The 12,153-nt window shown below is 50.8% G+C and overlaps 1 protein-coding gene across 1 annotated transcript in view; it reads right to left on the bottom strand.

Annotated features, from left to right (window-relative positions):
- The window catches only part of LOC147116794 (nuclear receptor-binding protein 2-like), a 301,760-nt gene extending 300,843 nt beyond the window's left edge, over positions 1–917 (bottom strand). Inside the window, exon 1 of the mRNA XM_085987208.1 lies at positions 756–917. Within this exon, the coding sequence (XP_085843334.1) occupies positions 756–869 (114 nt within the window). The 5' untranslated portion in view covers positions 870–917. The remainder of the gene's footprint in view (positions 1–755) is intronic.
- Between the last annotated feature and the right edge of the window lie 11,236 nt (positions 918–12,153).

The raw sequence follows: 12,153 nt of genomic DNA, 5'->3' as shown, positions 1-12,153 counted from the left end.
CTCCCCCTTTCCCCTCTCTCTCCTCCTTTCCCCTCCTCTCTCCCCCTTTCCCCTCCTCTCTCCCCCTTTCCCCTCCTCTCTCCCCCTTTCCCCTCCTCTCTCTCCCTTTCCCCTCCTCTCTCCCCCTTTCCCCTCCTCTCTACCCCTTTCCCCACCTCTCTCCCCCTGTCCCCACCTCTCTCCCCCTTTCCCCTCCTCTCTCCCTTTCCCCTCCTCTCTCCTGCTTTCCCCTCCTCTCTCCCCCTTTCCCCTCCTCTCTCCCCTTTTCCCTCCTCTCTCCCTCTTTCCCCTCCTCTCTCCCCCCCTCTCTCCCTTTCCCCTCCTCTCCCTTTCCCCTCCTCTCTCCCCCTTTTCCCTCCTCTCTCCCCCCTTTCCCCTCCTCTCTCCCCCTTTCCCCTCCTCTCTCCCCCTTTCCCCTCCTCTCTCCCCCTTTCCCCTCCTCTCTCCCCCTTTCCCCTCCTCTCTCCCCCTTCCCCTCCTCTCTCCCCCTTTCCCCTCCTCTCTCCCCCTTTCCCCTCCTCTCTCCCCTTTCCCCTCCTCTCTCCCCTTTCCCCTCCTCTCTCCCCCTTTCCCCTCCTCTCTCCCCCTTTCCCCTCCTCTCTCCCCCTTCCCCTCCTCTCTCCCCCTTTCCCCTCCTCTCTCCGCTTTTCCCCTCCTCTCTCCCCCTTTCCCCTCCTCTCTCCGCTTTTCCCCTCCTCTCTCCCCTTTTCCCCTCCTCTCTCCGCTTTTCCCCTCCTCTCTCCCCTTTTCCCCACCTGCTCTCGCCGCTTCTGCCATCGCCCGCAGGGACTCTCCTCCAGGATGTCGCTCTCATCCTCGCTCTCCTCCTCCCTGGCCGGGCGGTCGCTGCTGCTGCAGGGCTGGGACATGGTGCGGGCGGGTGCCGGTGCCGGAGCCGAGCTGCGAGTGCGGGAGGGAGGGAGGGAGGGACGGTCCGGCCCAAGTTCCGCTCGCTGCCAGTCAGCGCTGGCACCGCCCGGCACCGTCAGCAGCAGCGCCCAGAGCACCGGCTCTCAGTGATCTCTCTCAGTGAATGTCAGTGATCCACTCACAGTGACTCTCTCTCAGTGATCCACTCTCAGTGATCCACTCACAGTGGCTCTCAGTGATCCACTCACACTGATCTCTCTCAGTGACTCTCTCTCAGTGAGCCACTCACACTGATCTCTCACAGTGACTCTCAGTGATCCACTCACAGTGATCTCTCTCACTGACTCTCAGTGATCCACTCACACTGATCTCTCACAGTGACTCTCAGTGATCCACTCACACTGATCTCTCACTCACTCTCTCTCAGTGATCCACTCGCACTGATCTCTCACAGTGACCCTCTCTTGGTGATCCACTCACAGTGACTCTCAGTGATCCACTCACACTGATCTCTCACAGTGACTCCCAGTGATCCACTCACACTGATCTCTCAGTGACTCTCTCTCTCAGTGATCTGCTCTCAGTGATCCACTCACAGTGACTCTCTCTCAGTGATCCACTCTCAGTGATCCACTCACAGTGGCTCTCAGTGATCCACTCACACTGATCTCTCTCAGTGACTCTCTCTCAGTGATCCACTCACACTGACCTCTCACAGTGACTCTCTCTCAGTGGTCCACTCACACTGATCTCTCTCACTGACTCTCAGTGATCCACTCACAGTGACTCTCAGTGATCCACTCACACTGATCTCTCACAGTGACTCTCTCTCAGTGATCCACTCACACTGATCTCTCTCACTGACTCTCTCTCAGTGATCCACTCACACTGACCTCTCACAGTGACTCTCTCTCAGTGGTCCACTCACACTGATCTCTCTCACTGACTCTCAGTGATCCACTCACAGTGACTCTCAGTGATCCACTCACACTGATCTCTCACAGTGACTCTCAGTGATCCACTCACACTGATCTCTCAGTCGCTCTCTCTGTGAGCCACTCACACTGATCTCTCACAGTGACCCTCTCTCATTGATCCACTCACAGTGATTCTCAGTGATCCACTCACACTGATCTCTCACAGTGACTCCCAGTGATCCACTCACACTGATCTCTCAGTGACTCTCTCTCAGTGATCCACTCTCAGTGATCCACTCACAGTGACTCTCTCTCAGTGATCCATGATCAGTGATCCACTCACAGTGGCTCTCAGTGATCCACTCACACTGATCTCTCTCAGTGACTCTCTCTCTGTGATCCACTCACACTGATCTCTCACAGTGACTCTCTCTCAAGTGATCCACTCACACTGATCTCTCTCACTGACTCTCAGTGATCCACTCACAGTGACTCTCAGTGATCCACTCACACTGATCTCTCACAGTGACTCTCAGTGATCCACTCACACTGATCTCTCAGTCACTCTCTCGCAGTGATCCACTCACACTGATCTCTCACAGTGACCCTCTCTCAGTGATCCACTCACAGTGACTCTCAGTGATCCACTCACACTGATCTCTCACAGTGACTCTCTCTCAGTGATCCACTCACACTGATCTCTCACAGTGACCCTCTCTCAGTGATCCACTCACACTGATCTCTCACAGTGACCCTCTCTCAGTGATCCACTCACACTGATCTCTCACAGTGACTCTCTCTCAGTGATCCACTCACACTGATCTCTCACAGTGACTCTCTCTCAGTGATCCACTTGCACTGATCTGTCCCAGTGACCCTCTCTCAGTGATCCACTTACACTGATCTCTCACATTGACTCTCTCTCAGTGATCCACTTGCACTGATCTCTAACAGTGACTCTCTCTCCGTGATCCTCTCACACTGATCTCTCACATTGACTCTCTCTCAGTGATCCACTGGCACTGATCTCTCCCAGTGACCCTCTCTCAGTGATCCACTTGCACTGATCTCTCACAGTAACCCTCTCTCAGTGATCCACTCACACTGATCTCTCTCAGTGACCCTCTCTCAGTGATCCACTCACACTGATCTCTCACAGTGACCCTCTCTCAGTGATCCACTCACACTGATCTCTCACAGTGACCCTCTCTCAGTGATCCACTCACACTGATCTCTCACAGTGACCCTCTCTCAGTGATCCACTCACACTGATCTCTCACAGTGACTCTCGCTCAGTGATCCATTCACACTGATCTCTCTCAGTGACTCCCTCTGTGATCCACTCACACTGATCTCTCTCAGTGACTCTCAGTGATCCACTGGCACTGATCTCTCACAGTGACCCTCTCTCAGTGATCCACTCACACTGATCTCTCACAGTGACCCTCTCTCAGTGATCCACTCACACTGATCTCTCACAGTGACTCTTGCTCAATGATCCACGCACACTGATCTCTCTCAGTGACTCTCTCTGTGATCCACTCACACTGATCTCTCTCAGTGACTCTCTCTGTGATCCACTCACACTGATCTCTCTCAGTGACTCTCTCTCAGTGATCCACTCACACGGATCTCTCACAGTGACTCTCTCTCAGTGATCCACTTGCACTGATCTCTCACAGTGACTCTCTCTCAGTGATCCACTCACACTGATCTCTCACAGTGGCTCTCTCTCAGTGATCCACTCACACTGATCTCTCACATTGACTCTCTCTCAGTGATCCACTCACATTGATCTCTCACAGTGACTCTCTCTCAGTGATCCACTCACACTGATCTCTCACAGTGACTCTCTCTCTCAGTGATCCACTCACACCGATCTCTCACAGTGACTCTCTCTCAGTGATCCACTCACACCGATCTCTCACAGTGACTCTCTCTCAGTGATCCACTCACACTGATCTCTCACAGTGACTCTCTCTCAGTCATCCACTCACACTGATCTCTCACAGTGACTCTCTCTCAGTGATCCACTCACACTGATCTCTCACAGTGACTCTCTCTCAGTGATCCACTCACATTGATCTCTCACAGTGACCATCTCTCAGTCATCCACTCACACTGATCTCTCACAGTGACTCTCTCTCAGTCATCCACTCACATTGATCTCTCACAGTGACTCTCTCTCAGTGATCCACTCACACTGATCTCTCACAATGACTCTCTCTCAGTGATCCACTTGCACTGATCTCTCGCAGTGACCCTCTCTCAGTCATCCACTCACACTGATCTCTCACAGTGACTCTCTCTCAGTCATCCACTCACATTGATCTCTCACAGTGACTCTCTCTCAGTGATCCACTCACACTGATCTCTCACAATGACTTTCTCTCAGTGATCCACTCACACTGATCTCTCACAGTGACTCTCAGTGATCCACTTGCACTGATCTCTCCCAGTGACCCTCTCTCAGTGATCCACTTGCACTGATCTCTCACAGTAACTCTCTCTCAGTGATCCACTCACACTGATATCTCTCAGTGACCCTCTCTCAGTGATCCACTCACACTGATCTCTCACAGTGACCCTCTCTCAGTGATCCACTCACACTGATCTCTCACAGTGACCCTCTCTCAGTGATCCACTCACACTGATCTCTCACCGTGACCCTCTCTCAGTGATCCACTCACACTGATCTCTCACAGTGACTCTCGCTCAGTGATCCACTGACATGGAACTCTCACAGTGACTCTCGCTCAGTGATCCATTCACACTGATCTCTCTCAGTGACTCTCTCTGTGATCCACTCACACTGATCTCTCTCAGAGACTCTCAGTGATCCACTGGCACTGATCTCTCACAGTGACCCTCTCTCAGTGATCCACTCACACTGATCTCTCACAGTGACTCTCTCTCAGTGATCCACTCACACTGATCTCTCACAGTGACCCTCTCTCAGTGATCCACTCACACTGATCTCTCACAGTGACTCTCGCTCAATGATCCACGCACACTGATCTCTCTCAGTGACTCTCTCTGTGATCCACTCACACTGATCTCTCTCAGTGACTCTCTCTGTGATCCACTCACACTGATCTCTCTCAGTGACTCTCTCTCAGTGATCCACTCACACTGATCTCTCACAGTGACTCTCTCTCAGTGTTCCACTCAAGCTGATCTCTCACAGTGACTCTCTCTCAGTGATCCACTCACACTGATCTCTCACAGTGACTCTCTCTGTGATCCACTCACACTGATCTCTCTCAGTGACTCTCAGTGATCCACTGGCACTGATCTCTCACAGTGACCCTCTCTCAGTGATCCACTCACACTGATCTCTCACAGTGACCCTCTCTCAGTGATCCACTCACACTGATCTCTCACAGTGACTCTTGCTCAATGATCCACGCACACTGATCTCTCTCAGTGACTCTCTCTGTGATCCACTCACACTGATCTCTCTCAGTGACTCTCTCTGTGATCCACTCACACTGATCTCTCTCAGTGACTCTCTCTCAGTGATCCACTCACACTGATCTCTCACAGTGACTCTCTCTCAGTGATCCACTCATGCTGATCTCTCACAGTGACTCTCTCTCAGTGATCCACTCACACTGATCTCTCACAGTGGCTCTCTCTCAGTGATCCACTCACACTGATCTCTCACATTGACTCTCTCTCAGTGATCCACTCACATTGATCTCTCACAGTGACTCTCTCTCAGTGATCCACTCACACTGATCTCTCACAGTGACTCTCTCTCTCAGTGATCCACTCACACCGATCTCTCACAGTGACTCTCTCTCAGTGATCCACTCACACCGATCTCTCACAGTGACTCTCTCTCAGTGATCCACTCACACTGATCTCTCACAGTGACTCTCTCTCAGTCATCCACTCACACTGATCTCTCACAGTGACTCTCTCTCAGTGATCCACTCACACTGATCTCTCACAGTGACTCTCTCTCAGTGATCCACTCACATTGATCTCTCACAGTGACCATCTCTCAGTCATCCACTCACACTGATCTCTCACAGTGACTCTCTCTCAGTCATCCACTCACATTGATCTCTCACAGTGACTCTCTCTCAGTGATCCACTCACACTGATCTCTCACAATGACTCTCTCTCAGTGATCCACTTGCACTGATCTCTCACAGTGACTCTCTCTCAGTCATCCACTCACACTGATCTCTCACAGTGACTCTCTCTCAGTCATCCACTCACATTGATCTCTCACAGTGACTCTCTCTCAGTGATCCACTCACACTGATCTCTCACAGTGACTCTCTCTCAGTGATCCACTCACACTGATCTCTCTCACTGACTCTCTCTCAGTGATCCACTCACACTGACCTCTCACAGTGACTCTCTCTCAGTGGTCCACTCACACTGATCTCTCTCACTGACTCTCAGTGATCCACTCACAGTGACTCTCAGTGATCCACTCACACTGATCTCTCACAGTGACTCTCAGTGATCCACTCACACTGATCTCTCAGTCACTCTCTCTGTGAGCCACTCACACTGATCTCTCACAGTGACCCTCTCTCATTGATCCACTCACAGTGATTCTCAGTGATCCACTCACACTGATATCTCACAGTGACTCCCAGTGATCCACTCACACTGATCTCTCAGTGACTCTCTCTCAGTGATCCACTCTCAGTGATCCACTCACAGTGACTCTCTCTCTCAGTGATCCATGATCAGTGATCCACTCACAGTGGCTCTCAGTGATCCACTCACACTGATCTCTCTCAGTGACTCTCTCTCTGTGATCCACTCACACTGATCTCTCACAGTGACTCTCTCTCAAGTGATCCACTCACACTGATCTCTCTCACTGACTCTCAGTGATCCACTCACAGTGACTCTCAGTGATCCACTCACACTGATCTCTCACAGTGACTCTCAGTGATCCACTCACACTGATCTCTCAGTCACTCTCTCGCAGTGATCCACTCACACTGATCTCTCACAGTGACCCTCTCTCAGTGATCCACTCACAGTGACTCTCAGTGATCCACTCACACTGATCTCTCACAGTGACTCTCTCTCAGTGATCCACTCACACTGATCTCTCACAGTGACCCTCTCTCAGTGATCCACTCACACTGATCTCTCACAGTGACCCTCTCTCAGTGATCCACTCACACTGATCTCTCACAGTGACTCTCTCTCAGTGATCCACTCACACTGATCTCTCACAGTGACTCTCTCTCAGTGATCCACTTGCACTGATCTGTCCCAGTGACCCTCTCTCAGTGATCCACTTACACTGATCTCTCACATTGACTCTCTCTCAGTGATCCACTTGCACTGATCTCTAACAGTGACTCTCTCTCCGTGATCCTCTCACACTGATCTCTCACATTGACTCTCTCTCAGTGATCCACTGGCACTGATCTCTCCCAGTGACCCTCTCTCAGTGATCCACTTGCACTGATCTCTCACAGTAACCCTCTCTCAGTGATCCACTCACACTGATCTCTCTCAGTGACCCTCTCTCAGTGATCCACTCACACTGATCTCTCACAGTGACCCTCTCTCAGTGATCCACTCACACTGATCTCTCACAGTGACCCTCTCTCAGTGATCCACTCACACTGATCTCTCACAGTGACCCTCTCTCAGTGATCCACTCACACTGATCTCTCACAGTGACTCTCGCTCAGTGATCCATTCACACTGATCTCTCTCAGTGACTCCCTCTGTGATCCACTCACACTGATCTCTCTCAGTGACTCTCAGTGATCCACTGGCACTGATCTCTCACAGTGACCCTCTCTCAGTGATCCACTCACACTGATCTCTCACAGTGACCCTCTCTCAGTGATCCACTCACACTGATCTCTCACAGTGGCTCTCTCTCAGTGATCCACTCACACTGATCTCTCACATTGACTCTCTCTCAGTGATCCACTCACATTGATCTCTCACAGTGACTCTCTCTCAGTGATCCACTCACACTGATCTCTCACAGTGACTCTCTCTCTCAGTGATCCACTCACACCGATCTCTCACAGTGACTCTCTCTCAGTGATCCACTCACACCGATCTCTCACAGTGACTCTCTCTCAGTGATCCACTCACACTGATCTCTCACAGTGACTCTCTCTCAGTCATCCACTCACACTGATCTCTCACAGTGACTCTCTCTCAGTGATCCACTCACACTGATCTCTCACAGTGACTCTCTCTCAGTGATCCACTCACATTGATCTCTCACAGTGACCATCTCTCAGTCATCCACTCACACTGATCTCTCACAGTGACTCTCTCTCAGTCATCCACTCACATTGATCTCTCACAGTGACTCTCTCTCAGTGATCCACTCACACTGATCTCTCACAATGACTCTCTCTCAGTGATCCACTTGCACTGATCTCTCACAGTGACTCTCTCTCAGTCATCCACTCACACTGATCTCTCACAGTGACTCTCTCTCAGTCATCCACTCACATTGATCTCTCACAGTGACTCTCTCTCAGTGATCCACTCACACTGATCTCTCACAGTGACTCTCTCTCAGTGATCCACTCACACTGATCTCTCTCACTGACTCTCTCTCAGTGATCCACTCACACTGACCTCTCACAGTGACTCTCTCTCAGTGGTCCACTCACACTGATCTCTCTCACTGACTCTCAGTGATCCACTCACAGTGACTCTCAGTGATCCACTCACACTGATCTCTCACAGTGACTCTCTGTGATCCACTCACACTGATCTCTCAGTCACTCTCTCTGTGAGCCACTCACACTGATCTCTCACAGTGACCCTCTCTCATTGATCCACTCACAGTGATTCTCAGTGATCCACTCACACTGATATCTCACAGTGACTCCCAGTGATCCACTCACACTGATCTCTCAGTGACTCTCTCTCAGTGATCCACTCTCAGTGATCCACTCACAGTGACTCTCTCTCTCAGTGATCCATGATCAGTGATCCACTCACAGTGGCTCTCAGTGATCCACTCACACTGATCTCTCTCAGTGACTCTCTCTCTGTGATCCACTCACACTGATCTCTCACAGTGACTCTCTCTCAAGTGATCCACTCACACTGATCTCTCTCACTGACTCTCAGTGATCCACTCACAGTGACTCTCAGTGATCCACTCACACTGATCTCTCACAGTGACTCTCAGTGATCCACTCACACTGATCTCTCAGTCACTCTCTCGCAGTGATCCACTCACACTGATCTCTCACAGTGACCCTCTCTCAGTGATCCACTCACAGTGACTCTCAGTGATCCACTCACACTGATCTCTCACAGTGACTCTCTCTCAGTGATCCACTCACACTGATCTCTCACAGTGACCCTCTCTCAGTGATCCACTCACACTGATCTCTCACAGTGACCCTCTCTCAGTGATCCACTCACACTGATCTCTCACAGTGACTCTCTCTCAGTGATCCACTCACACTGATCTCTCACAGTGACTCTCTCTCAGTAATCCACTTGCACTGATCTGTCCCAGTGACCCTCTCTCAGTGATCCACTTACACTGATCTCTCACATTGACTCTCTCTCAGTGATCCACTTGCACTGATCTCTAACAGTGACTCTCTCTCCGTGATCCTCTCACACTGATCTCTCACATTGACTCTCTCTCAGTGATCCACTGGCACTGATCTCTCCCAGTGACCCTCTCTCAGTGATCCACTTGCACTGATCTCTCACAGTAACCCTCTCTCAGTGATCCACTCACACTGATCTCTCTCAGTGACCCTCTCTCAGTGATCCACTCACACTGATCTCTCACAGTGACCCTCTCTCAGTGATCCACTCACACTGATCTCTCACAGTGACCCTCTCTCAGTGATCCACTCACACTGATCTCTCACAGTGACCCTCTCTCAGTGATCCACTCACACTGATCTCTCACAGTGACTCTCGCTCAGTGATCCATTCACACTGATCTCTCTCAGTGACTCCCTCTGTGATCCACTCACACTGATCTCTCTCAGTGACTCTCAGTGATCCACTGGCACTGATCTCTCACAGTGACCCTCTCTCAGTGATCCACTCACACTGATCTCTCACAGTGACCCTCTCTCAGTGATCCACTCACACTGATCTCTCACAGTGACTCTTGCTCAATGATCCACGCACACTGATCTCTCTCAGTGACTCTCTCTGAGATCCACTCACACTGATCTCTCTCAGTGACTCTCTCTGTGATCCACTCACACTGATCTCTCTCAGTGACTCTCTCTCAGTGATCCACTCACACTGATCTCTCACAGTGACTCTCTCTCAGTGATCCACTTGCACTGATCTCTCACAGTGACTCTCTCTCAGTGATCCACTCACACTGATCTCTCACATTGGCTCTCTCTCAGTGATCCACTCACACTGATCTCTCACATTGACTCTCTCTCAGTGATCCACTCACATTGATCTCTCACAGTGACTCTCTCTCAGTGATCCACTCACACTGATCTCTCACAGTGACTCTCTCTCTCAGTGATCCACTCACACCGATCTCTCACAGTGACTCTCTCTCAGTGATCCACTCACACCGATCTCTCACAGTGACTCTCTCTCAGTGATCCACTCACACTGATCTCTCACAGTGACTCTCTCTCAGTCATCCACTCACACTGATCTCTCACAGTGACTCTCTCTCAGTGATCCACTCACACTGATCTCTCACAGTGACTCTCTCTCAGTGATCCACTCACATTGATCTCTCACAGTGACCATCTCTCAGTCATCCACTCACACTGATCTCTCACAGTGACTCTCTCTCAGTCATCCACTCACATTGATCTCTCACAGTGACTCTCTCTCAGTGATCCACTCACACTGATCTCTCACAATGACTCTCTCTCAGTGATCCACTTGCACTGATCTCTCGCAGTGACCCTCTCTCAGTCATCCACTCACACTGATCTCTCACAGTGACTCTCTCTCAGTCATCCACTCACATTGATCTCTCACAGTGACTCTCTCTCAGTGATCCACTCACACTGATCTCTCACAATGACTTTCTCTCAGTGATCCACTCACACTGATCTCTCACAGTGACTCTCAGTGATCCACTTGCACTGATCTCTCCCAGTGACCCTCTCTCAGTGATCCACTTGCACTGATCTCTCACAGTAACTCTCTCTCAGTGATCCACTCACACTGATATCTCTCAGTGACCCTCTCTCAGTGATCCACTCACACTGATCTCTCACAGTGACCCTCTCTCAGTGATCCACTCACACTGATCTCTCACAGTGACCCTCTCTCAGTGATCCACTCACACTGATCTCTCACCGTGACCCTCTCTCAGTGATCCACTCACACTGATCTCTCACAGTGACTCTCGCTCAGTGATCCACTGACATGGAACTCTCACAGTGACTCTCGCTCAGTGATCCATTCACACTGATCTCTCTCAGTGACTCTCTCTGTGATCCACTCACACTGATCTCTCTCAGAGACTCTCAGTGATCCACTGGCACTGATCTCTCACAGTGACCCTCTCTCAGTGATCCACTCACACTGATCTCTCACAGTGACTCTCTCTCAGTGATCCACTCACACTGATCTCTCACAGTGACCCTCTCTCAGTGATCCACTCACACTGATCTCTCACAGTGACTCTCGCTCAATGATCCACGCACACTGATCTCTCTCAGTGACTCTCTCTGTGATCCACTCACACTGATCTCTCTCAGTGACTCTCTCTGTGATCCACTCACACTGATCTCTCACAGTGACTCTCTCTCAGTGTTCCACTCAAGCTGATCTCTCACAGTGACTCTCTCTCAGTGATCCACTCACACTGATCTCTCACAGTGACTCTCTCTGTGATCCACTCACACTGATCTCTCTCAGTGACTCTCAGTGATCCACTGGCACTGATCTCTCACAGTGACCCTCTCTCAGTGATCCACTCACACTGATCTCTCACAGTGACCCTCTCTCAGTGATCCACTCACACTGATCTCTCACAGTGACTCTTGCTCAATGATCCACGCACACTGATCTCTCTCAGTGACTCTCTCTGTGATCCACTCACACTGATCTCTCTCAGTGACTCTCTCTGTGATCCACTCACACTGATCTCTCTCAGTGACTCTCTCTCAGTGATCCACTCACACTGATCTCTCACAGTGACTCTCTCTCAGTGATCCACTCATGCTGATCTCTCACAGTGACTCTCTCTCAGTGATCCACTCACACTGATCTCTCACAGTGGCTCTCTCTCAGTGATCCACTCACACTGATCTCTCACATTGACTCTCTCTCAGTGATCCACTCACATTGATCTCTCACAGTGACTCTCTCTCAGTGATCCACTCACACTGATCTCTCACAGTGACTCTCTCTCTCAGTGATCCACTCACACCGA

The sequence above is a fragment of the Somniosus microcephalus genome, chromosome 5 (genome assembly GCF_052327205.1).
Source record: "Somniosus microcephalus isolate GS21.2 chromosome 5, FLI_Smic_1.0, whole genome shotgun sequence".
Lineage (NCBI taxonomy): Eukaryota > Metazoa > Chordata > Chondrichthyes > Squaliformes > Somniosidae > Somniosus > Somniosus microcephalus.
Note: the sequence above shows the minus strand (reverse complement) of the source record. Positions and strands in the feature narration are given on the sequence as shown.